Source organism: Natator depressus, chromosome 9, assembly GCF_965152275.1.
Source record: "Natator depressus isolate rNatDep1 chromosome 9, rNatDep2.hap1, whole genome shotgun sequence".
Classification (NCBI taxonomy): Eukaryota; Metazoa; Chordata; order Testudines; family Cheloniidae; genus Natator; species Natator depressus.
The window spans coordinates 7656560-7683185 of NC_134242.1; the positions used below are offsets into that span (position 1 = coordinate 7656560).

General features: G+C 53.0%; 1 protein-coding gene across 8 annotated transcripts in view; it reads left to right on the forward strand.

The window, feature by feature from the left end:
* The window catches only part of DVL3 (dishevelled segment polarity protein 3), a 44378-nt gene that overhangs the window by 15791 nt on the left and 1961 nt on the right, over nt 1-26626 (forward strand). For 2 of the 8 annotated variants that reach the window (XM_074963429.1, XM_074963436.1), the window contains exons 2-16: nt 12367-12436; nt 16393-16514; nt 17219-17325; nt 18205-18340; nt 18645-18738; nt 19221-19290; nt 20077-20216; nt 20372-20448; nt 21076-21143; nt 21568-21618; nt 21734-21883; nt 23435-23566; nt 23895-24062; nt 24762-24974; nt 25978-26379. In XM_074963429.1, coding sequence (XP_074819530.1) covers nt 12367-12436; nt 16393-16514; nt 17219-17325; nt 18205-18340; nt 18645-18738; nt 19221-19290; nt 20077-20216; nt 20372-20448; nt 21076-21143; nt 21568-21618; nt 21734-21883; nt 23435-23566; nt 23895-24062; nt 24762-24974; nt 25978-26379 — 2000 coding nt within the window. Of the gene's footprint in view, nt 1-12366; nt 12437-16392; nt 16515-17218; nt 17326-18204; nt 18341-18644; nt 18739-19220; nt 19291-20076; nt 20217-20371; nt 20449-21075; nt 21144-21567; nt 21619-21733; nt 21884-23434; nt 23567-23894; nt 24063-24761; nt 24975-25977; nt 26527-26626 lie in introns of those variants that run through there. The other 6 variants (XM_074963433.1, XM_074963430.1, XM_074963431.1 and 3 more) reach the window with 6 other exon arrangements.

The window sequence follows — 26626 nt, forward strand, 5'->3', positions numbered from 1 at the left end:
AATGTGCTTGGTGTGGACATACGCAATCGACTGTATAAAATCGGTTTCTAAAAATCGACTTTTATAAATCGACCTAATTTTGTAGTGTAGACATACCCTTTGATTTGCCTGGAAAATAATCTTTGTTATGGTGGCCCTGCTGAGAGGCCATGCCTGTCCTACAGTAGGTGCATTGCTCTAGTGCTGGGTCCTGCCTCTGGGGAAGAGCCTGAGAAATGGCTGGATTTAGTATAAAATGCTCTTAAGATCTGTCCCATTCAGAATTCATTCTGTGAATTTCTTTCAACTTCCTCTGAAATGACTGTACTGGCCACTGTTGGAGTCAGGAGACTAGGCTAGCTGGTCCAGTGGTCTGGTTTGGTCTGTCGGTTCCTATTCTCCATGCCTCCTCCTCCCCCAGTAGACAGGTGTATTTCTGTAACTGTCTCCTTGCAGGCTGATCATTCCAGCCACATTGTTTTTGGTGCTTTTCTCTGAATTCTTCCCAGTTTGCTGACATTTGTCTGGTGGGCACTCTATACAGTACTAGGTGTGTGATTTCCTCCTTCCCTGCTTGGCTGTGGTGCAGAGGAGTTGTCCAGTGATTGCTCCAGCTGTGGTTGGAAATAGTTCTCAAGCTGGCTCTCGCTCTCCTCCCCTGCATCTGGGAGGAGAGCGAGAGCCAGCAGGGGAATTGGTGTAACTGCTCACCCTCCCTTCCCCCAAAAGATATGCTGGGATGTAGAGTCCCGGATCTGTGGCTATCCAGTTGTTTCTTAAGCCATCATCCGCAGCTGCCCTGGCCTGACTTTTGGAAAGGGGCATATCCACTTTTTTGTGGTTCCGTCTGTCATTGTCTGGGGCTGTTGCTTTGTCATACTATAAAAGGAGGTGATTTGGTGCTTGTTTTTTACTCCCCTGTTGGCTTTGCAGAGGCTGTCTGTGTAGGCACAGAGTGCCCTGGTCAGGAGAGAAGTTGCTGTTAATAGTCCCACAGGCCATCTGGAGACTTTGTGAGCCTGTGGAGAAAAGGACTCAGGATTCTGCCTCTCCCCACAGCTGCCCCTCTCTGTCCTTACAGGGCATTTCATTGGAAATGGGAGCAGGGTGTAGAAGGAACATAGTTGCTTATCTGAAGTCATGTGTTTGGGAAAGAGCCTGTGTGAAATTTATGTTTGCTAGGGCTGAGAAACATGACTTTGTCCTTTAGATGCTGCTTCAAAGGAAATAGCCATCAAGGCCCAAGAATGGAGCTTTGTAGTTGCTCCCACATAAGGAAGCAGCACTGGCTTCTGCTCACTGTGGGAAGCGGAGGTGCCCCATCAGTGGGTGCACTGCCTGCCATTGTCCAGCCCAGCATCCCATATGGAGTCATCCTCATCCTGGCCTCAGAGGTGTATGAGTAGAACTCCCAACCTCTCCCACTGCCCTTGCTTTACAAGCCCCTCTGGGCAGCTGCACTGTGGGAGGCCGTAGGTGCTGAGACTACTGGAACCTTCTGACCTAGAGTCTGATTAGCAAGGTTGTGCCTTCTCCTTCATCCCGAATGTCTCATGTTTGGGCTTCCCCCTCCCCGCCCTTCCCAGTACTCTTCCACTGTTGGATGGGGCAGTGTGAGGGTAGTATGTGATGGTTGGTGACAGTTTTCTCTCTAATTTTTCCCACACATATGCGGAAAGAATTTTGTTATGTGCACCGATATGGAGGTGATGTGTCACACATCACCTCCGTATTGGTGCACATAACAAAATTCATGTGGCAGGGGTGGGGCCGAGGGGTTCAGCATGTGGGAGAGGGCTCAGGGTTGGGGTACGGAGCGTGAGGGCTCTGGCTAGGGGTGCCGGCTCTGGGGAGGGGCTGGGGATGAGAGGCTTGGGTTGCAGGCTGCCCCAGGGCTACAGCAGGGTGACACCTCTCCCTGGGCTGGAATGAGTTGGGGCCGTGGGAGGGGTGCCTGTCCCCTTGCCGTGGCAGGTCCGGGGCTGGGTTGGGGCTGGGAGAGGGGTGCCTCTCCTAGGCCCAGCCTAGCCTCGGATCTGCTGTAGTTGGGGAAGAGGCGCCCCTCCCCCTCCTCTGGCCACAACCTAGCCCCGGCCCAGACCTGCTGCGGCCAGGGGAGAGGTGTCTATCCCGCAGCCCCAGCCCCGGAGCTGCCGTGGTGGAGAGAGGCGCTTCTCCCTGCTGCAGCCCTGAGCGCCTGTGCGGTGCTTAATAGGCTGTCGCGCGCCTGTGAAGCTTAGGTGGAACTTTGGTCGGTGACGTGAGGCCAGGGTGCACTCAGAGGCCATTTTGTTGCCTCCCCCCCTCCCCCCGGGCAGATCTGTTGTTAAACACATACCGATTGTTCACGGGGTGGGGGGGAATAGTCACTGTCCTCCCAACAAATGTGTGCCCAGGACTCCTACGTGATTGGAGGTGTCTGCCTGGTTTTGTGCCTGACCAGTTCTGCTCTGCGAGGAGGCTGCACTGCTGACTGGTCCAGGAATATGGTCTGAGAACAAAGGGGCTGTGCTGGGATGGGCCTGTTGTGCGGAGAGGCCAGGAGGAGGGGCTGCTGGTGAACGAATTGTTTTGTGGTGACTCCCTTGTTCCCCAGGTGTGGAGGTTGAGTTGCTCAGATCCCCCCTTCTCCCTTTTTGCCTCTCTTTGCTCTCCTGCTGAGTTGATGCTTTTCCAGGAATGAGCTGTTCTGCTAACCCAGCACATTCCACAACATCAGCATTTTTTTGGCAGGAGCTTTGCCTGCTGTTAAGAAAGAGCTGGAGCTGGCTGGGCTTCTCTCCTCCAAAGGCCAAGGAAGGAGGGCCTCCTCCCGCCTGCTACATTGCACGCACAGGGGCTCATTGATCTTCTCATCCCTGCCTGCCACACTACATGTACTGGCAGTGGTGTGGGTCAACTCCTTTGTTGCAGTATCCCTCCATATCCCTGGAGAGCTCTTTGCACCTCCTTGCTTTGATGTTTCGCTTGCTTCTCGCTTTAACCCCTGTAAGGTCCCAGCCCCTGCAGGTGAGAACAGAGAGCGTGTTACGTTCTCAGGCAGCCTGGAAAACAGTAACATATTGGTAGAACTGCAGAGATTCCATAGAGAGCTCATTAACGAGCTACTAAATAAGAATGTGAAGTACACCGGATTTGTTGTAAGCACTGGGTTAGCTACTGCCATTGGCCCCGTAGATCTTTCCTTCCATCTAACTGGCAAGTCCCTGCTTTTTCCTCAGCATTCCAATGGGAGCTGAGCTCTGTTCTGCTTGACATCATCAAGCTGGCAATTCCTGTTGGATAGTTAGTTGGTACGTTGGTGAGTTTCTTCTCTCTTCTGTCAGCAAGCGTTGCAAGGGGAGTTGACACCCAGGTACTACAGTGATGGGTGCTGTATCGTGTGCTTAATCCCTATGTTCGTATCTTTGACATTGCTGTGGCGTCTCCCAGCTGCTTGGATCCAACTGGAGCTGAGCAGCACTGTAGGCTAGGCTCTGTTGTTTTTGTTGGCCACCCCTCACCATTCAGATGAACCTTAAAAGCCACCTTTGGATTGTGCTTAGCCCACCCTAATATATATCCATCTCCTTTCAGTTGCAGCTTCTCTCTGAGCCAGTTTTCCCTCAGCAGGAGCCCAGCTTTCAGTCCTGGGTATGTTGTTATGTCTGCTGGCTTGCCCAAGGTTTCCTGAATTTGTCTGTAGGGAGTTTTTTACCCAGAGGCCCTTCATTCATTCCCCCAGTGTGGTCCCTTTTGGCTTATCTGCTACCCTTGTGGTTGACCTTGTAGACTAGCTCATTCTGCCCCAATGAGTTGAAGCTGCTTGGATTACAGGAGTGGGGAGATGGGTTTATTTTTAGTTGGGGTGTTTCCTTTTGCCCTAGCCAGAGGGCATGAAAGTGGCTTTGAACCTTCAGAGACCTGGAGAATGGCTCCTTTGATGGCTTCTTTAAACATTGTTGTGGGGGTGGATGCTGGAGGTGTCTGCTGGGCAGGGCAAAATTAATTAATGTGGAAATGCCTCTGTGTCTCCTGCAGTTTTCTCCCCAGCTTCCTGTGTCTGTCCAGACTGACAGGTCTGTGGAGCTTGTGCAGGGTGGGTCCTACAGCCAGATGGTTACTCTGCAGCTCGCAGAGATCCAGGTGGGAGAGGCCACTGTGTGTCTTTGGCTTAATTTGATTTCTGGGCCTCGTGCGTAGTTTAGTTAAATCTTGGTGCTAGACAGGCCTCTGAGGTCAGTTTGCTTATTTCCAAATCCTGTTCCTTCTGCATCCCTGGGCTGGATCAACACTCAGTCCTGGGTGGGGTGGCATGGAAGGGGGTGCCCTCTTCACTGAGCACAAATCCAGCAGGAGCTGAGTGTGTCTGCCACCTCCAGCTCTGGGACATAGGGCCTGAGCTGGTTTCTTTTCCAATTATTGAAAGGGCTTTTCTAATGCTTGAGTGTCTGTCTAGGGCAGAGAAATCATAACAGGAACCATCTTCTTATTGTGTGTACAGTGCCTAGTTCGGTGGGGCCCCGATCCCTAACTGGGACCTGTACGCTATATTGCAGTATAATAATAGGTGCCTTGACAAGGCCTCATGACTGCAGTGATGTGAAGCAGGCCAAAGGAGCTCTTTAGGAGCCGGGAACTATAAAGAACTTGCCCAACAGTGACAAAGGAACAGTGAGTGACCAAGGTTTCATTGAAGTCAGAGTGCTCAGCCCTTGGGCTGGGGAGAATTTCATGCCCCCTTTGCCTGTTCTCAGTTTGAAGGAGTCATGGCCCTGAGTAGCCCTGCTGAAAAAAATCCTGCATGACAGATTCCTTAGATTCCAAGGTCACAAGGGACCATTGTGACCATCTAGTGTTATCACCTGTATGTAAAACATAGAACTTCCCCACAGTAATTCCTTTTTAATACAGCATATCTGAGGGAGCGTGGGAGGGAAGTTGTCACAGTTGGGTATGCGCATGTTCAGTCTTTTGCTCCTTCACTGACTCCATTACTTCCCTTAGCAATAGGAGCACCAGGGGGTAAGACTGGTTTTGAGAGACTGTTGAGTTGGCAGGCCAAAAATGGCAGAGCTTGGTGATGTGCTTTAGTTCCTGGGTGTGGCTTTCCCTGCTGCCTCTGTGAGCAAGCAGTGAAAGAAAACTTGAAGACTCCTTGTAAAGTTCACTTTATGACTTATGCAGGAGAACAGATGACAGGTGTTTGCTATGGCACTGTGTTATTGTAGGGTCCCAGTTTAGCAGATCAGTTGCTTTACAATCCCTGCTTCCCAAAAACCTCAAACGAAGGCAACTGTATGATGAAGTTCTCAGCAGCACATTGGGACCAGATGATGGAGACACTTGAGGACAGTTGGGGTACAGTATATTGCCTTCTGAGAGGGAAGGCTCAAGGGAGCTGGCGTGCAGTTGAGTCTGTAAGCTCCTTGTGCTACGAAATTGGAATGCCGAGGAAGGTATTGCTCGTGGGGGCTTGGGAAAGGAGTTTGAAGGGACGCAACAGTCTCATCTTGTGCTCCTAGAGCCCTTCTCACCCCAGCATGCCTTACAGACTTCGTGCATGTGCGTCTCCCAGCCATAAAACGTAGTTCAGTTGGAGGTTGCCTCAGTTACTTCAGTGGAAGACCCTTCAGAGAGTATGTTGCTCTTTCAAGGAATACAAATGTTACCTGAAAATGCAGTCAGTCAACAAAACATCCTTATCTCTGTCCCGGTCCCTTCCATCCCGTAAACCCATCATGCACCTGCTGATGCACATGAGGTGAAGACATGTTGATGGAGTTTTTGATTGACTCTGGGAAGCCTCTGGTTTATGACTGCAGACTTCTCAAATCCCCTAAGCCTATCTGATGCACTTAGTTTGCCCCTGGATCAGAGGACCTCTGTACCTGACACACAAGTGTGGTCGCTGGCATGCAAGCGCCCTGATTTGGGATCCAGCCTTTCAGAGGGTGAGCTCATCTGGTAAAGAGAGCCTGTTTCTTTTTGGCAATAGCATTTGGACCTTGCAGAAGAAACTGAGGAGGATTTATCTGTAGTGATAAGGGCTGCAATATTTTGGTATAAATGCACAATTACTCTAGTTATTCAGCACCATTCACCTGCACGGTGGTTGAGAGACAAGACCTGGTTCCTGCCCTAAAGAGCCTATGTGCTATAGATGTGGAGAGCTAAATCACGTCAGTTTTTTTAGTCACTGAAGCATGTGGTGGTGGTGTTGACAGGCCAGGATCGTCTCTTGGTTTTCAGTTGTTCTATGAGTTTTCATACTGGGGCAGAGTTAATGTTATGTGGCGGATCTAAGCTGTGCACCTTACTTTCTAATGTTTGGGGTTTTGTAACGTAAGGTTGCGCTCAACATTGAGTTCTAGCCTTTCTGAGAAAATGCCACTGTTCTGTGATGGGTTTTTCCTTAAAATAAATTAAGCTTTTTGCTTATGAGTTTCCTTAAATTTAAAAAAAAAAACCCTCTCTGTTCTGAAGTTTTTCCTGATCTTCAGCCTGCAACTGCCATTGCTGAATTGAATCTCCTAGCTCCCTGCCTTACTCTGAGGCATTCCTTTCCATCCTTGGTATAATACATGCCTCAGATGCTTTGTGATCACATTATTGCCCCCTCTTCCATTCTCAACCTCTTCCCCACCCCCCAAACTATGCGGGTTTGGGTTTTCTGATCTCTTCTCCATAAGTGAGTCCCCGGGTGCTCTTGATAATTTCAGTGGCTTTTCTCTGTACTTCCTTCCGTTTGTCATTATATTTCTGATAATGAGGCTTCAGAAGTGAACATGATTCTGGATGGGGTCATCCCAAAGATGCTCTGGAGGGAGTCTATCCCCTTTGTGCCCAAGAATATCGCTGCATACGCAGCTCAAAACTGCATATCCAGAGATAGCTACTTTCACCCCCAGGCTTCTCGAATGTTTCCAGGTTTCTACTTCTGGTTTCTCCTTCCCACTGAATCTCTCTCTCTCTTTTGCCAGATGCATTAGCTTTCCCGCGCATCCCCGTTAGCCAGTGGGCCCTGTCTAGGAGAGCCCTGGGCTGGAGTGATTCCCATAGCTCCCCCATAGCCAGCACTGCTGTGTCAGCAGGAGGCGCTGCAGGGAAATGGGAGAGGCTAAGACTCCAGCAGCTGCATTTGAGGCTACCTGGTAGTGGCTCTGGAGCCCAGGGGCTCCATCGGGGACACAGGCCAGCAGTCTCCAAGTACGTGTTTGATTTCAGCTGCCTCCTCTCCCTCTGCCCCATTCCTGTTACCTTCCCCTCACTCCCATCCATCCTGCTGTAATATATGAAATCCCCTGTGCTTGTGAGCCTGGGACTGGGTCTCTCTGGAGGACACTCTGCACTCCTCTCATCCATGTGGAGTGATGGGACCAAGATGAATCCCAGCCTCCCTGCCCCAAAGCTACTAGCCTGCAGGAAATTCCCTGCTTGGTCACCTCTGCCGGTGGAGGGGCTGGCAGCCTGGAGGGTGGTGTTGGGGAGGAGCAGTTGGCTCTGCTGGAGGGAGAAGGCTGCAGGAGGGTAGGGGTCTGATGAGGGCCTGAGCTGGCTTCCTCGCCTCCCTCTCTATTCACAGGCTGCCTCTGCCCCTCCCCCACCGGCATGGGAGCAGATGTGCTGCTTGTGTCAGCGTCTCAGCAGACAACTGTTTCACGAATACCCAGCAAACCCAACCCCAGCTCCTGCGGCCCTCCCCCAGCCTGGCTCCATGTACAGTCCGCCTCCATGTCACTGGGGGATGGAGCCTGAATCATCCGCCCACTCACCCTGCCTCCCCCAGACCCCTCCTCCTTCCCGCAGGTCCCTTTGTTGGAAAATGCCCCACAGAGGAGTGAGGCAGTGTGAGGAACACTGCCCAGGGGCCAGGCCCTATGTGCTGTTTGCGTGTGGCGTGCTGCTCTGCCCACGGCTGCTGCGTGCCAAGTGCCATGGGTCGGGTTGAGGCAATGTGTGCAGTTTGTGCGTGGCAGATTGCTGCAGAAGGCAATGCAATGTGCTGTCGTAGCCCATGGAAGGCCACGTGCAGTCAGGGGAGGGGCATCTTTATTGCGGCCCAGGGTATCTTCAGTCCTCTCACACCTGGGGCTGTGCTGCCATGTACTGACCACACACCACGTAGGTCGCTCTTCGGGGATGATATGAAGGGATGATGGGCTGTGAAGAATACAGATCCTGTCTGGAGCAGTTTCCCAGCCCTGTTGACTGCTGGGCTCGGTAATCTCTGTGGGTCGCAGAGCCATTGCAGTCTGCTCTGTGGCATGTGGCCTGTGCCACGCTCCATTGGGCAGGGTTAGGGCTGCCCACTAATAGCTAAGAGTTCTCATTGGATGGGAGAGGATATCGTTTCTCAGCATGCACCAGAGCTACGCAAACCTAGTGGGTCTGTTAAACCCTTACAGTGTGAGGCCAGCCTGCCTTGTGCACAGCAAACCAGGGGTAGTTCTCCTGGGATCAGCCTTGGCCTGGCAGCCTGCTGGGCTCCACAGGGCTGCCATGGCTGCCACTAGGTAGAAGGGTCCTTAGAGAGCCAAGAGTGAAAAACCCCTTTCAGTCTCATCCGGTGCTTTGGGAACCCTGGGGTATGACCCCCACCAGCTGAGGCTTCTTCCCCAGGAGGTATGCGGCCCTGTTCTTCTCCATGGCTTCCTCCAGGGTTGTCCTGTGCAACCTATTGAGAACAGATGTGGCATTACGCACAGCTATCATGGGGGGCTGCCCAGCTCAGGTGTGACTGACCTGGGGTAGCGTGAGGTATAGCGGGGAGGAGGACCTTAGCTCAGGATTGGGAGGCATCAGCAGATCTATAGAATGGAGAGCCTAGGACTAGAATAGCATGGAGAGCTGTGCAGACAGGATTGACAGGCGTTGGCAGAACTGGGCTGGGGCCGGGGAGGGGAGGGAGATGGTCTTGTTCAGTTTCTGACGAGCTCATTGCTATCAAGCTTTCCTCTGGGGATTCTAAATATGTATTTCATTGCACGCTGGAATCCTGGTGGTAAATACATGATAAATAATGCAACATGCATGCTAGGAGCAGGTTATGGAGGAAAGTTAGAGGGGTAGGTTGGGAGGAGCTTGTCTATGTACTATGGGGAAGAAATCTGCTCCCAGCACCAGTGTGAATCCTGAAAGGCCTGTTCCCTTCCTGGAGTAGCTCACGAAAGCTCATGCTCAAATAAATTGGTTAGTCTCTAAGGTGCCACAAGTACTCCTTTTCTTTTTGCGAATACAGACTAACACGGCTGTTACTCTGAAACCTGTGTTCCTTCTGTTTCTCTGTGGGGACATGGGGAGCAGATCCCTGGTGGGACATGCCATTTGAAATTGTGGGGTCTCCCCTATCACCACTCCCTGCCCCCCAAAGCCAGCACACTTTGTGGGGCTATTCAGTCCCTTCCTGGCTGTTGGTCACTTTGTCCCTGGCCGTGGGTAGCACTGCCCCCTTTGCCTGCACTTGGGCTCTGTGCCGCTAAGGAAGCTGCAGACAGTACTGGAAACTGGCTCTGCCTGGAGCTCTCTCTAGGAACTGGATGGAGTCCAGGCTGCCTGTGTCAGTCTCAGTGGATGTTAGCGCTGCCAGGCAAGGAGGGAGTGTTGGGGGAGCCTTCCAGCAAGTGAGACGGACTGGCCTGGGTGCTGAAAGAGACTGGTGTCTCCTCAGCAATGTGCCAGCATTTGACACTTGGAGCAGAGCCACGCTGATACTGTCAGTGGAAGACTGCACAGACTACAGGAAGGAACATTAGGCTGGCAGAGTTTTAATCCTGGGTTTGCTGCTGCCTTGCTGTGACCTTGGGCTGGCTACACCTTAGAGGAGGAAGGATTAATCTGCTCTAAATTGCTAAGTGTTCTTGCCCTCCTGGTCTGTGGATGTACCTTTCCTTGTACCCAAGGGATATTGCCTTCTGGGCTGTTGTGGGATTGAGATGCTGCATCTCTTCTCTTCCTCCCACCCCACCCCACCCCCGTCCTAGCTCCTTAGGAACCACTGTTTCTCTGCCTTGGGAAGAGTTCATGACAATTGTGTGTTGACAGCCAGTGGTGATCTTGAAATCCATTTGGTTTCATTTGGTGACTCCCTTAATGGGAGCGTGTGGCACTGAATGGAGCAGCTCATATTGCTGCCAGGGTGGGGCAAAGCCTGTTCCCCCGATTTTGGCACATAGCATTGTCCATTTGCCTTTGGTTGATGCTTTAAGAGTATAAATGCAGTTTGCTGCCCTAATTTCAGCAGCTATCTGAGCACCTATGCTCCCATGTCCCAGCGTGCTCTGCCTTGATCTAAGTGGCCAGGTTGCATTGCGTGCTGGGCTGATGGGTCACAGACCAGGGAAGACAGCTGCATCCAGTTTTATTTTCTGTAAGTTAGGGGGAAGCCCTTAGATATCTAGGATTGGGCTTATGTGGCCCTTGTTTTGTGCCTTCCTGCTTCGCTGTAATAGTTTACTTCCAGAGTGGAGTGATTTAAATCACCAATCTGAGTCATGATGTAAATAACCAAGCTGGAAACCCTGACTCACATTTAATCCTGTTTTGCATTTGTACTTTTTAGTTCTTTTACTAAAGAAAAGTTCATTCTCATTGGTTGGTAGCTATTAAAACATGTTGCTTTGCAATGAAATATACCCTTTTAACTAAATTATATAGATGTATAATATCTACGCACACGTGCCTACATGCATTTATTTAAGCAATTATATAACTTAATATTCAGAATCTAAATTTTTATATTTTTTTCTGATGTTAGAAAATGGTAAATGATACATTTCTTATTTACTAGATTTAACTTTTTGTATGTGATTTTGTGTCAAGCTACATTTGGATGGAGATTGGAATGCAATTAAAAATGCTCAAAACCAGCATTTTAAAATTGTTTTTATTAGCTGAATAAAATCACCTTAAATGTGCTGGATATATAAAGGAAAAAAGTAAGGTTATCAAAACATGTTTTGCATTTAAAACTGATTTGTTAAATGAAGGCAATATTAACTGTAGTTAACAAAGTGGCAGATAGTTTCTGGTCACTGTAAGCCACACTTTCAAAGGTGTTTGCAGATAGGTGCTGTTTTATTTCATCTAAATTAATATATGGGCCAGAGGTGTTGTCATAACCAGTCACTGTCCAACAATAAACAGTGTTAACCAAGGTCTGGGGTTTGATATACAGAGACCTCAGCCTCAGAGACGATGGCGAACACACCAGTACAGCTTCTTTTAACCTTTTATTAAAGAAGTGGAAAAGAAGGGAAAGCAGTTAAAGCATCTGAAATGTAAAGTATTAAGTAAGGCTTTCATTGTAACAACATTTCCTGCTCCCTTTCCCTTCAGTGGGATTTTGAAATCAATGAGAGTTGAATCACTGGGAATTAGGCACCTACCCTGCTTAGGTGCTTTTGAAAATCCACCTAGGTACCCCTCTGCATATTTAGGTCACAAATTACCTTTGTAACTCTGCCCTCGTGTCCCTCAGGATTTTAGTCATAGAGTGGAAGAGGAAAACAAACTTTCCTGATTTTTCAACTCCTAATCAGTTTGTCAACTTTGATGAAGCAAATATGCCCCTCACCCGCTAGCTAAACTGAAATGAACAATAATGGCTTTTCTGTACAACAGAAATGGGAAGTACTTACATTTGGAAAAATGAAGATAGCCACATTGGCTCCATTGCAAATACTGTAAATGATACGGATACTTAACGCCTGGCATGTACATGGCATTGTGACGTCTTTAAAAAGCTTGATTGGACCTCAGAAGATAAAGATGTTTTCCTCTGAATCTGTATCTAATTCAAAACCCAGAACCCTTTACCTCTTTAGAAATTGAGGAGGACTTCTTGCAGCATATTATATTTTAATGATTTCCATTGATCCTGGTGGTGTTAGGCCTTCACATAGCTGATCATAATTTCAAATTTAATTATAAAAGGGTTTTTTTTTAAGTGCATTTAATTTAAATTTTAAAAAATCCAATTTTCATATGATTTTACGTAGCGATTTTTATGCACCCTGGTTACTTCCCTCCATTGGTTTCTCTCCAGGCATCCCCCTACTCGGCTTCTCTGGGCTCTGTTGAGATAGCTGAGCAGCGTAGGGTACTGAGCAGCTGGAGTCCATACTGCCGCCAGCGCTTTCCCCACCCCATCAACCCTGCGACTGGCCATTTCTCTGAACTTGCAGTGAGGCCTTCTGCTGCCAGCGCCATGGGGATCAGAAATGACACTGCAGCCCAGCGTGGGTGCCTCTGTGAACAGCAGGAGTTCCTTGTCCCTTCTCATCTCCTCCTGCCCCATGACCAAACTGATGTCTGATCTGATGGCTCAACCCAGAGGCTGCCTTCTGTGACCCTTAGCCATAGGATTTGAGCCTTGTTGCTAACCTGTCCCATCTCTTTTGTCCACAGGGTCGTGAAGGAAGAAATCTCGGATGATAATGCCAAGCTTCCCTGTTTCAATGGCCGGGTGGTATCCTGGGTAAGCAGGCCTCTTGGCTGGATGTCTGTCTGTCTCTACATCAGACTACGCAACCAGCTGTGAAAATCACCATTCCCATGGTACATTGCCAGGTAGAGCAGTGGGACAGCTGTGCTTTGTACTGAAGAGGCACTAACTGTAGTAGGAGCTGAAGCCATGCTGAGCTCCTGACTGTCTGGGCTGAGGGAACCACTTCCCATCCTAGTCCTGAACCCTAGAGCAAATCTGTCCTGGGTCCCCCACACCCGCTAGGAAACAGTCCTGGGGATACAATAGTTAAGAACATATATCAAGCCTTTTTGTAACTGCTTCCTAGTGTAGCTGCTGCTTGGAGTGCTGCTCTTGGCCTGCCTAGGGTAACCAGTGTGCCCTGACAGCGTGGTCAGCTTTCCAAGTTCAGATGACTGTAGCAAAGGGTTTTAAGTGCTGGAGAAGAGGACTGGATTTGACTGTTGTGAAGACTGAAGGTACTGAAGGAGTTCAGTCTTCATGGCCCACTGAGCCCTTGCCTTCTCTGCTGAGGCTACAGATGATGCTAGTTGGGATGTGGGCATCTGCCTACTAGGAACTAAACTGAAATCCAACAGCTCATTTCCCAGGGGCCACTGAACGGTCCCCAAATGGAAGCCACCATCAGGCACTGGCGACCTGGGCCGGATGAGAACTGATGCCTCCCAGTGGAGATAAATTACACACAGTCCCTGCCTCAAGGAGCTTACCATCTACTGTCAGACAAGGGGTAACAAAACAGCAGTGATGGTGGTAGGACAGTTGGGGAAGAAGGATGGGGAGCAGTAAGGTTAGGGAAATATGAGACCAGCCGGCTGGGTGTCCAGGGCATGCTACACGCATTATCCCTGCTATGAGTGTGTTTGAAAAAGGCACCCATGTCACTGGGGTTGAGTCCTTTGTTTGAGTGCAGGGAATGGGGGCCTCTCTGCCGGCTCAGATGCAAACAGTTGGCCTTTTTTTAGTTGTTGCCGAACAGTTTGCAATTCTCCCTCTAGCGGCTTGCTGGGCGCCTGCACTGCGCAGAGCGTGTCCAATTCCCATCCCTCTCCAGTATTTATTGCAGCTGCATCTGTCTGCTCTGCTCTGCTCTTCCCCTTCCCAGTTGCCTTTGTTCTTGTGTGCTCGGTCAGTGGAGCCCGCAGGCTACGAGCCCGCTGCTCCCCAACTCCGTTTCTTTGCCATACTTCTAAATGTGGTTTGTATGCATGCACAGCAGCTGGCTTCCCCTCTTGCACCCTGACAGATTGAGGGCCTGTGGCTGAGCAGAGTCATGTCATATGGGTATAACACAGTTTGGTCCGATCTACCTATACAGAACCAGTCTGTGTTCTTGGTACCCCAGGCAGGTTAGCAACTGATACTGCTGTAGATGGGGCCTGAGTTAATTGGACTCCGTGTGGGGCAGTCAGACATCTGGAGTTAGCAGTGGCTTTCAGCCCTTGTGCGTTGTGAGCAGTAGCACTCGGCTCCCTCTGGGCGCAGCTGACATTCCGACTCCCCCCTTCCCCCCCAAGATTCCCCATCGGTTGGTGGCTTTGGGAGCTGTGTGGTCTGTTCTGCTGCTGCCAGACAGGCTGGAGTGAGGCTATTTCAGGAATCTAGTGCTAATTTTAGCAGGGGGGATTGAGTCTGAAGCCTTCACAGCAGCTAAAGAGGCAGGGAAACTGCATGAGTGTTACTAAGCAGTGAAAAGAAAAGGAGTACTTGTGGCACCTTAGAGACTAACCAATTTATTTGAGCATAAGTTTTCGTGAGCTACAGCTCACTAAGCAGTGACAGACCCTTGCCCAACAGGGGAGGGGGAGTTCCAGCCTGGTGCTGTTAGATTACTGCCTGGATCTAGCCCCCTGTCTATCTGTAGTTATTTCTCTGTCCCCATTCCCACAGTGTCTAAATGGAGAGGGCCGTGGGTGCACTTTTCAGAACCTGTCCTCTGACGCTTCTCTTGTGCTGTCAATTTAATCCTGAGCCCACCACACAACATAATCAATCCCGCTTTCCTGGGCCTCCCAGCCTCTCACCCCACCTTCTTTTGCAACAAGGTTTCTGCTTGCCTGGGGGCTCATTGGAGCCAGGACTTTGTTCACTTCTCTGAATATCTGCAGTGCCCTCTGCTGACAGAAAGCAGAGCTGCAGGTGGATTTTCCCAGCTGCATCAGGGAAGAGAGTTTATGATGGTATTGGAGACAGCAAAGTCCAGTTAGTTGCCAGCCAAGTCCCTCCTCTTCCACCCCTGGTGATCTTTCCAGCATTGCAGTGGACTATTCCCTGTTTGTCCTATGACCAGGCCCTGTCCCCTCCCATGGCTAGTGATAGGTAGAAGAACTGGGGCCCAGGTGGTCCAAGCAAGTAAGATCAGGGGCTGCCCTTGCTAGGCCTAGTACCTCTCGCCTCCAGCTCTCTTGTCATTCTTGCTCAGCCTGTCTCCAGATTCGCACCAGCTCCTGTTCTAAGGCCAGCACTGCACTGGGCCAATACCAAGGGACAGTGTCCGAATCCCCTCCTTGGGCCTGGAGAGAACTCGCTGCCGATCTCCTTGCTCTCCAGTGCAGGGAACATGCCATGTAGGAAACATATTTGGGGCAGCCAAGCCCAGCAATGAAAGGGGAAACAATGGAAAGGTATTTATTTATTGTTTGTATTACTGTAGTGTCTAGGATCCCTGGTCATGGACCAGGGTGCTAGGTGCTGTACAAACACAGAACAGACAGTCCCTCCCCTGAAGATCGTGCAGTCTAAACAGAGCAGACAGAGGAAGGGGTAGAACACACAATCAGAGTGAACAGTATGATGGCAGCAAACGGCATGTTAGTTTTATGATTTGATTTTTCTTGGTTGGTTTAGTTTGGGGGGATCAGTTAAAGGAAAGAGAGAGGGGACATTGAAGGGACGGGGAAGGAGAGAGACAGAGAAGGGGACAAGAGGGTAGGAGGAGTGATGCTGAGGTGAAGACTGAGGAGGGGGGAAGGTTGGAGCAAACAGCTAGTCAGCACAGGGCAGAGAAAGTCCAGTGAAAACTGTAGACAGTTCTCCAAGGAACCAATGGTCCCTGCTTTGGCTGCTTGTGCGGTCCCTGCTTTGGCTGCTTGTGTCCCTCCCGTCTGGCTCCTCTTTGTAGCTTTCTCCCTAGCCCACATGGCCTTGGTTTCTCTGTCTCAGAGGCTATTGATCAGCCCTCATAGGAAAGTGACTTCTGATCACCACTGTCCTAGGCTGCATTTGATTGAGTGACCTAGGTCCCCACCTCTCCTACAGACAAATTTTGGGAATCATGCTTAAATGTGGTGCCAGCTAAACCACTTTCAAACACAGCTTGGCAGCAGTGTGGAGGGATATATCCAGTTAGAAACTGCCTCAGCTGGAGCCATCTTCAAACAGCTCCATAACGTGTCTGGAGCATTCTGTCCTTTTCCCAACCCTCCTGAGTCCGCCAGTTCTCCCTGCCTGGGGGTAAGCTGGCATTGGTGCCATGGTGGTGATAGGCACTGTACCCTATTCTCTGAGCCTGGGCTCAGGCGGTGGGTGGTTGTTTAAAACAGTACCCAGAGGTCCCAGTCCAGATTGGGGCCTCACTGTGCTTGGTGCTGTCCCAAACCATATACAATCTAGGTTACTTCATGACCAGAATAACACAGTGTTTTGCAGCACACAAAACCCTGATGCTTAGTTTCTGCTCTGAGCAAGGCACTGAGCCCCTCACAAGGCAGCTTACAGGCCGTGCCCACGCCCTCTGGTGTGACTGAGGTTGTGGGTTTGCAGAGTACTTGGAACGGTCAGGATGGAAAGCACATTGGGGTCTGCCCCAGGGTTGGGCACAGCCCAGACCTCCTCCTCCACCAGCTCCTAGGGGCTGGAGATATGGAAGCCCCAGTTGGTCCTAGGGCCATGCTGAGGCTCCCACCCTGTTCCTGAGCCGCTTCGTTCCCTTTCTCTCCTCTCTCCAGCTGGTGTCTGCGGAGGGGTCGCACTCAGATGGGGGGTCTGTCTGTGCCGATAACCAGCCGGAGCTGCCGCCCTCCATGGAGCGTACTGGGGGCATTGGGGACTCCAGGCCTCCCTCCTTCCAGTAAGTCACGTGGAGACTCATCTCAGTGGGCTTCCCGAGGACAGGCTGTCAATTGAGCTATGAGCTGGGAGTGGCCACGTGATCCCATTGGTCACAAACCAAGATGGGGAGAGTGATGGAAGGGCAGGGGCTAACCAGCATGGTCGGGATGCAAGCTGGCAAAAGTGGGGCTGGGAATGGAGTGCTAGGACAGGGTTCCTTGGGTGGTGAGCTGGGAATGGAGTAACGAGCACTGGGACTGGAGTTCTTTGATTGTTTGACAAGCAGGGCATGCTGCAAGCAGCAAGAGGACCCACACCACCTGCTGCTGTTGCTTTGATCTCCCATTGCGCATCACACATGACAGGTTTCCATCTCCCTTTTCTTTTAAAAATGGTACCAGCATATTTCACTGAGGGCTTTTGCCTCCCAGCTCCATCCCAGTGTGGATCTCAGATTGCACCCCCACTCCCCAGTCCTGTGCTGGGGCTGTGTGCACCCCAAGCCCCACATGTCCCAATCCCACGCTAGAAAGAGGGGGGTGGAAGCTATCATCCAGTGGCTCCAGTATGCCCCTCAAAAGTGAGGGGTAACAGGAAATACGATTTGAGAAGTGCAGTGTAACTGGCGTATGGCAGAGCAGGGAATGCCAGGAGGAGAGGGGGGTCTCTTCATGTCCTTGGGGAACCACTGAGTTCTCTGTTGGACGTGTCACCCCTCTGCAGCCCCAACACCGGGGGGAGTCGGGAGAACCTGGATAACGAGACGGAGACCGATTCAGTGGTTTCATCGCAGAGGGAGAGACCTCGCCGGAAAGACGGGCCTGAGCATGGTGAGCCCCGATGACCTGACTGGAGCCTCTGAGGGGCATAGCTGGGGCGCAGGGAGGGAGCTGCTCTAGGCATGAAGAGCTGTGTCCACAGTGCCCTGCGGAGCTTGTGCGCTGAATCCTGCTGGGCAATCAGGCAGTAGTGGGGGTAAATCCCCCAGCACGAGCAGGAGGATCCCAAGGGTGTGACAGCCTCGTACCACTACCGTGAGCTGGCTCCCGGATCCTAGTGTACCCATGTGTCACCTCAAAGTGTTGGACATGAGTCTCTGGGGGGCAGGAGGGGCAGAACACCCATTGCCTCTAGATACCAAGGGGGCAGGGACTGTGTCCCACTGGGCAAGGCACCTCTCCGCTGCTTCCCAGCACCTACAGGCAGGACATGTGTCTACAGGGGACAGAGCTGCAGAAGGTCCAGGGCCCAAAGGCATCCGTGTTGGGCTCTAACCCCTCCCAGTGAAAGGCTGAGATGGAGGAGAGAATGGTTCCCAGCCTGGGCTGGCACTGCACTGCACTCTCACTGCCCGCGATCTGGCACCTCTCACCCAGAGGGACCATCTCCGAGTAACCTTCCCTACTCTGTAGGGATCGTTGTGGCTTCTACCCTTGCTCCCAGTGGCTCACCTTCCCCTTCCCCATTATCTAAAGAGGCAGGGAAGTTGTAACCCTGAAGGGGAATGGTCAAAGTATGGAGGGCAGCACAGTGCCCCCTCATGCCAAGATGGGATGTTTGATGTGCAGATTCCTCCTCTCGGAATTCCTTTTGAGCCCCAAGATTCCCCCCGTGAAGTGCTGAGCCCATTGGGTGCTCCTACAGGAGGCCGGGACGCAGCTCTGCTGCAGCGGGATCTCCCAGCAGTGCTGACCCCACTCTCTCCCCAGCACCCAGAGTGAATGGGACGGCAAAAGGAGACCGGCGCCGAGACCTAGGTGGGTACGAGAGCTCTTCCACTCTCATGAGCAGCGAATTGGAGACCACCAGCTTCTTCGACTCAGATGAGGATGACTCCACTAGCAGGTAGGAGAGCGTGAGGCCTGGGAGAACATGGGCACCTCTTTCACTCTTAGTGCCAAGGAGATGCCAAATCAGGACACCTCAGCCCCATCCTTCAGGGCTCTTCCCTCAGCTAGTGGCCTCAATCCCGACCAGCAGCCCCCTCTGCTATTACAGTCTTCTGCTCCCCTCACTGCTTTGTTGCTGCCCCCAATCCTGGCCCGCAGCGTTCTCTCACCCTGCTCCTCCTTTGTGGCCGTCTTGCTGGCAGACCTGTCTTCTCTTGCCCCCTGCGGGCAGTGGAGCTGACTGTCTCCTTTGCCGGCAGGTTTAGCAGCTCGACAGAGCAGAGCAGCGCCTCCCGCCTGATGAGAAGGCACAAGCGACGCCGGCGGAAACAGAAGGCCCCACGCATCGAGCGGGTACATCTCTTGGGAGGGCAATTGCAAAGCTGGGGCTGGACTTTCTGGTTCCTGTGGCATACCCCTCCCCACTCCCATGTGAGGGCTAGGCTTCACCCTGGCCCCCAGGAACTCAGCTGGTGGAATCTCCAGTCCCTACAAACTGCGCCCAGGCGCTGAGAATCTGCTGGTAAAAGTACCACAAACCCTTCTGGGTCAGTGCTGCTGCTAGGACCAAAGGCCTTTCTTGTCCCAGTCACAGTGGGAATGTAGTGGTGCAGCCACCAGTCCCGTTTGTGGAGCTTCCTGCATTGATCAGGGTGGGGTCAGAGGTGGGAGCATGGGGACAGCACTACAGGGAATAGAAGGGGCAGTGGGGAGCATAGGAACAGTATACAGGGAGCGGGAGGGACAGGGGGCAGTGGAGAGCAGCGAGAACTGGCAGGGGCTGTGCTTGGACCAGGGAGCAGGGGGACATCTCATTGTGCCTCATTGTGTTGCAGTCATCGTCCTTCAGCAGCATCACGGACTCAACTATGTCTCTGAACATCATCACAGTCACTCTAAACATGGGTGAGTGAGAGACTCTGTCTTTCTGTTTGGGCCCGAGGCCCTCCCGAGCTCCAGGAGTGAGATCAGGAGGTGCAGCGGGGGAGCAGGGAGATGGAGGAGTGGGGAGGTAATGAAGGGAGAGGGTCCCTTGGGGAAACTGGCTGGTCCTGAAACATTAATCCCCTTAAAGATTTGCCAGTTTGCAAGAAAGTGGTTGGGATCAGGGTGGTGGGGGGAGTGGTTTTTGGTCCTGGGATTTGGTCCAGGATGAGTGTCAGCCTCTTCTCTCCCCAACCTGAGCTCAGCTCCCTCTGTGTCCCATGTACGAGGTTACCCCACTGTTGCTTCCCAGCTGCTTCCTGTCTGGGAGCCTCAGAGGCCAAGATGCACATGGGGAGGGCAAGGGGAGAACAAAAAACTCTGCTGTGGAGCCCAAAATGTGTCTGTGTCAAGGTGGGCAGTGTCTTTCCAGTGCTTGGCACCCAGGGCCAGGTGCAGGAGGATGCAAGGCAGGAGCACGGCAGGGTAGCGGTTAACTCTGCTGTCATCCCCATGCTCCAGTTCTCAGGGGGAAGGAAGTGGGGAGCAGGCAGAGCGTTGGGAGGCTGAGGAGATCAAGGCTGAGCTGGGTAGAGTTGGGAAGGGAGGAAGGAGCCAGGAAGCCACTTGATGGGGTCGGGGAGTGTGGTTGTGTGGCTGGGACTACTGGAGGGGGATTGCCCAGGTGTGGGGCTCTAGGCCCAATGCAGTGAGGCTTTGCTGTCCCATCCTGCTCTCACTGTGCTTGTTCTCCACCCATCCCTGCAGAGAAGTACAACTTCTTGGGCATCTCCATCGTGGGACAGAGCAACGAGCGCGGGGACGGTGGCATCTATATCGGCTCCATCATGAAGGGGGGCGCAGTAGCGGCCGATGGCAGGATCGAGCCGGGAGACATGCTCTTGCAGGTACTGCACGCCTCGCAGCCGGGGCTGGGGCGGTGAGGGGCAGACTGGAGCCCCTGCTCACCAACTGATGGGCCAAGTCGCAGAAGCTCCTCTCAGAAGGAACCCAGCCTACAGCCGTTTCTCTGGGATTCAGCCTCTCTTTGTCTTGTTTGCAGGTGAACGATATCAACTTTGAGAACATGAGCAACGATGATGCTGTGCGCGTGCTGAGGGAGATCGTGCACAAGCCGGGGTAGGTGCTTTCCCCCACGTCACCCACCAACTCTCCCGTCTAGGGCAGGTTGCCCCCAAACCTGCATCTCCTACTAGGCTATAGTCCCCTTTGCTCTGGCTCATCAGACACTGGTAATGCAGCCAGCCCTTGTGTCTAAGAGCAGCAACCTCTGCTGTCCTCAGCAGCCAGACCCCCACCCCTCTTATGCTGGGTCTGGGGAGGCGGCCCAGGGCCCTCAAACGCCCTCTCCTTATTAATATCGCTCTGATTCCATGGTGTCATATGAATGACCTTGAAAGAGCCCAAAGCAAGAATTGGAGCTGGGAATGTCTCCATGGTCAGGTCATGAACCAAGTGTCCCAGCACTGGTCCCCTGCCCCGAGCCCCTCCTTTCTACCTAGGCTGGGTTTGCTGAATGCCCCTGCAGTTCCCACTGACCTCCTTGTTACTGGCTGTGCCACCTGGGTGGGGGTGATCCCCAGCTGAGGGATCTGTGCTGGCAGTGTGCCGGCAGGCCTGGACCTAAACTGCCTCCGAGAGAGCAGGTCGTGGCCACTGAGGGCTAGCACCTTGATGAGAGCAGCCTGGTTGTGTTGCATGCTGGCCTGTGCGCAGGTTGCAAAAACGGTTGTGTTTCTGCTGCAGGCCAATCACCCTGACTGTGGCCAAGTGCTGGGACCCCAGCCCCAGGGGCTGCTTCTCGTTACCCCGGAGTAAGTGGATTGCTGACTCGCCCTTAACGCTGGTGCCCAGCCCCTGTGAGAGCCTTGTTGCCAGCACCTGCTTGTTTGCTTTAGTTCCTGTCTGTTTGCTGTGAAACTGAGTGTGGAGTCGTTGAGGGTTGCACCCCCTCTCCCTCCGCTGTGGCCTCAAGGCCCCGGTGCAGTGCAGACCTTTGAGGACTGCAGTCTCCCTCTCCTTGTGTCACACAGCTAGGAGAGCTGAAGTCCCCCAGTGCCCACCCTCCTCCCCCACATCATGCCTGGGACATACCCACCTAACCAGGGTGGGGAGGTCACCTGCTTGGAGCTCCAGAGGAAGGAGAAACACCCCCAAGATTGCAGCCACTGAGCCATAGGGGGACTCTCTCCCTCTGTGCCCCTCTTGCTGACCCTCCCTCTCTTCTTTCTCTCCCAGTTGCTCCCCAGCGGATCTGGGCTGGGCCAGACTCTCCATGCTCCGATCCGGGTGAGTCCCGGCTGATGCTGGGGAAGGAAGGGGCTGCCCTGGGCGCCCCCTAGAGGTGGGTTTCATGAGGGAATGATTCTCAGACAGCATCTGATCGTCTCTGCGTTCGCTCTAGGTGAGCCCATCCGACCAATTGACCCGGCAGCCTGGGTTTCCCACACGGCAGCGATGACTGGCACCTACCCGGCGTACGGTATGAGCCCATCCATGAGCACAATCACTTCCACCAGCTCCTCCATCACCAGCTCCATCCCAGAGACCGAACGTAAGTCCCTGTGCCTGTGTGCTCCCCCCATTGCACGGCTTCCAGTCACCTGCGCTGTGCCTGCCGGCACCCAAGCCTGATGGGAGCAATACATCTGCATGGGCAGAAACCAGAGGTCTGGGGTGGGGCTAGGGAAGCGGGATCCGGGGACCATGGGGAACTCCCTACCAGCAGGAGTGGGGACTGGAGGAACAGGCGCTCCCTCCAGGCAAAGACTAAGAGAGCCTGGCTGGGGTGGGAAGAATTCTGCAGGTAGGCACCTGGGGTGGTGCTGGGGAAGGCTAAGAAAAGTCCTTTTGTCCAAAAGCCCAGGACAAGTACAAGCTTTGGGTAGGCAAATTCACATCATTTTTCCTGCTCTCCAGACAAGGACAACAGGAGAGGCTGAGTGACATAGAAACACAGGGTTGGAAGGAACTTTGAGGGGTCATTCCCCCCACATTGAGGCAGGACCAAGTAAACCTAGACCGTCCCTGACGGGTGGTTGTCCAGCCTGGTCTTAAAAATCTCCAATGACAGGGATTCCAAAACCTCCCTTGGCAGCTTGTTCCAGTGCGTAACTGTTCAGATAGTTAGAAAGGTGATGGGAGGAGGCAGGAGGAAACTATGCTAGTGGGAAGGGAGGTGATGTCAGCCACGTAAGGAATGCCTAGGGGAAAGTGAGCGGGGCCAGGAAGAAATGCCCTGCTGGGCGTGCCTGAGACTGCACCTCTGCTTGAATTAGTGCACTGATCAGAGGCCTGTGGTGGCTGGGAGGGAGAGAGCTTGGGCTGGGCCTTTCAGCTATGGGCAGGTAATTCAAAGGTAGCTGTAACAGGGAGGTCTGCCCTGTAAGGGCTGGGGGCCTGGAACCGGCCAACCCTGTTCTGAGGTGGAGCCCCATTAGGCCCTATCCTGTTCTGGGTAGTTTGAAACGGGTAAGGTGATTGCCTGATGGGCACCTGATTCCTATAAAGGCTGAAAGAGCTGAATTGAGAGAGGAGAGCTATAGGAAACAGGCTGGCTCCTGGGTAGGCCCTGGAGCAGATGCTCAGGCAGACGGCCTCCAGGAGGGCTAGAGGAGAGCTGCCAGGAGCAGAGGCCCTGGCAAGGAAACCGCTCAGTTAGGGGAATTGTTTAGTTGTATTTTGGGGGGTGGCTGAAGATTGTTGGTGCCAGTGGTAAACGGTGCTGTGAGGACAGAGCCGGGGCACGGCACTGGTTCTTTCCTGAGCTAGTGAGACTGGCCTTTCTGGCAAAGCTGGAAGGAACCAGTTTAATTTCCCAGCTGAACCAGCACCTGGCACGAAGCAGCTTTTAGAGCCTTGCAAACTTAGCAGCAGCTGCTGCTGGCCGGAGGCAGTTTTTGGTTTGGTTTTGCAAGGAAAGAAAGCCGAGAAGATCTAGACCCACGGGTGCTGCAGTGTGTTGGCCAGTTGCTCGGTGTTATGGGGTGTGCCTGCGATGTATTGTTCCCTGGCTCATCCCCTTGTGTGTGACACCTCCATGTGGCTCCGTGGCCTCTTCCGTCCCCTCTCATCTCTGCCTTCCTTCCCTTCGTCTGCCTCGCAGGCCTCGATGACTTTCACCTGTCCATCCACAGCGACATGGCCACCATCGTCAAAGCCATGGCCTCCCCCGAGTCAGGTCTGGAGGTGCGCGACCGCATGTGGCTGAAGATCACCATCCCCAATGCCTTCATCGGTAAGAGGCAGCCACTTCCTCCTCTGGGACTCGGGGAGGGGTAGACAGGCGCCTTCCCTGTGTGAGGGGATCCTGTTTGGGGACCTATGCCAAGGGAACATCCTTCACCATCATGTCCTATTGGCTTGTCCTGTTGGTTGTGCTAGGAAAACAAATAGAATCCTTGACCTTGTGCTGCCCCTGGGAGTGTCTCTGCACCTCTCTCACCCATGGACCACTCCCATCCCTCACCCCTGGAACAAATTCAGGCCCCTCTTGTCTGCCCCCAGAGCCAGTCCTTCCTGTCCTTGCTGCGTTTAACCGTGCTCTGTGGTTAATCTCATGGCAGGTTCAGATGTGGTGGATTGGCTTTATCACCACGTGGAAGGTTTTACAGACCGGCGAGAATCCCGCAAGTATGCCAGCAACCTGCTGAAGGCCGGCTACATCCGACACACTGTGAACAAGATCACCTTCTCAGAGCAGTGCTACTACATCTTCGGAGACCTCTGCGGCAGTACGGCCCCCTGCTCTAGTGCTGTTGAGGAAGTGGGGGGTGGTGAGGGTGCTGAAAGGAGATGCTCTGCTCTGCCCTGATAACTCTCTGAGGACAGTCTTGAAGTGGTTTGCCACCTCTAGACTGCCAGCCTGACCCCTTCTGTACTGCTCTCTGGTTCTCAGTGTATTACTGTGCAGCTGATGTCACCATCTTCTGCTGCACGATCCTTTCCCCTGGCTGGACAGGGAGGAGTAAAACGGCACCTTTCTTTGATCCTGGGCTAAACCTAAACCCCTGGGTGGGGCTGGCTTCCCTCAGTGCTATCAGAGTCTGCATTGTCCTTAAAGGAGTGGGCAGGGAGCTGAGACCTAAGGACACCTGGCTCACCTGAGAGGGATGAGAAGGGAAGGGAGACAGACAGACAGACAGACCTAAGGGTGTCTGGCCAGCTCTGATGTTGTCCTCTCTCTTCTGAGCTGGTTTATGACTATTTAGCTGATCGTTGATCCTCTCTGACCAAGTGGGGAACAGTAACCCCCAACATAGCCTGGGCTGGTGTCTGGCAAGGAGGTGTCCATAGCTGCCCATGAAATCTTCTGCCCCTCTTGCGGGCACCCCATGATTACCTGTCAGCAGGGATGGGGGTGAGGTTGTCCCACTGTACATGGCTGTTTTCATTCCAGGACTAACCTGGATTTTCTATTTGCTTCTCTCCAGACATGGCTAACCTGTCCCTGCATGATCATGACGGATCCAGCGGAGCCTCAGATCAGGATACGTTGGCTCCGCTCCCCCACCCAGGAGCTGCGCCGTGGCCCATGGCTTTCCCATATCAATACCCACCACCTCATCCATACAACCCGCACCCAGGATTCCCTGATCCAGGCTACAGCTATGGTGGGGGCAGTGCAGGCAGCCAGCACAGTGAAGGTAAATGAATGAAAGGAACTGAAATGTGCCATTGGGGTACTTTCCTTAACACCTTTGGAGAGCAAGTCAAGATCTGGGTCATCTCCTGGAATGAGGAATATGTCTCCCTCTCTGTCTCTCTCATGCGCACACACAGCACAGTTGGGCAGGTGCATTGCAGAGCTGCTTTGAAGCATCAGGTATGGGCCATTGCCACGGGCTAGATCCTGGGCATGATGGAACCAGTGTATGATACCTCCTGTCACAGAGCTGCTCTTGGGCTAGAGGGCAGAGTTTGAAAGGAGGCCAGATTTGCTGCAGTGGTGCCTGTCCTGGGGCTGAGAGCTATCATTGGTCAGGTTTATTATGGTCGTGCCTGAGACCTACCCAAGACTGGGGCTAGGCCTGTCCAAATACAGAGTAGCAGAGAGTCCTGGCCCTGACTATCTTAAAATCTAAATAGACCAGACAGACACAAGGTGGAGGAAGGGGTGGAACACACAAGCAGAGTGAACAGTGTGATGGCAGCAAATGGCATGTTACTTCTGTGATTCTTTAAATTTTTAGTCTTTATTTGGTGCAGTGGGTTAGTTCAGAGGGTATCAGCAACATGGAAAGAAAACAGAAGGGAGAGGGGGCATGGAAGAGAAGAGGGGCTGGGGGACAGCCAGGGGAGAAGAGGGTGAGGGGGCATGTGTGGACCGAAGCTGAGGGGGAGAGACTGGGAGGGAGGGAGAGAGTTGGAGCGAACCGTCAATCAGCACAGGGCAGGGAACGTCCAGTCCAAACTGTAGACAGATCTCACGATGACCAAAGATCCCTACTTTGACTGCTTCTGCCCTTCCTGGCTGGGGTCTGGCTGGTTCCTCTCTGCAGTTTTTCCCAAGGCCATGCGTTGTGGCCTTGGCTTAGGGGAGGCTCCTTTTATTCCGGTCTCTCCCTTCCCCTGCTGTGCTGGCTGGGGTTGCGTGTTGGGGGTGCGCTGTCGGGGCCATTCCCTAACCTTGCCTTGGGCTTCTTGCAGGGAGTCGGAGCAGCGGTTCAAACCGCAGTGGCAGCGAGAGGAGAAAGGAGAGAGACCCGAAGGCCGGTGAGTCCAAGTCGGGCGGCAGTGGCAGTGAGTCGGACCACACCACCCGGAGCAGTCTGCGGCGGGAGCGGGCAGCCAGCGAGCGCTCGGTGCCAGCCAGCCAGCACAGCCAGCGCAGCCAGCACTCCCTGACTCACAGCGTCCGCAGCCACCACAGCCAGCCGTCGTATGGGCCACCTGGCCTGCCGCCCCTCTACAGCCCGCCCATGCTGCTGATGCCTCCGCCGCCTTCTGCCATGGGGCCCCCAGGGGCCCCGCCGGGCCGCGACCTGGCCTCTGTGCCCCCTGAACTGACGGCCAGTAGACAGTCGTTCCGAATGGCCATGGGCAATCCCAGTGAGTTCTTTGTGGATGTAATGTGAAGCACCCGTCCCCCTGTTTGTCTGCTGCCCTCATCGGTTTGTCTTCTAGGAAAAGCCCTGGCTTCACTTTGTTTGGTTTTTTTTTTTTTTTTTTTGTCTTGATAACTAAAAAAGGGAAAAATAAACTGAACTAAACCTTGAGTTTAATCCCTAGTCCCGTGGCGTGGAGGCGGGGGCCAGCAGGCCTTGCTGAGCCCTGCCAGCCCCGCCCGGCCCGGCCC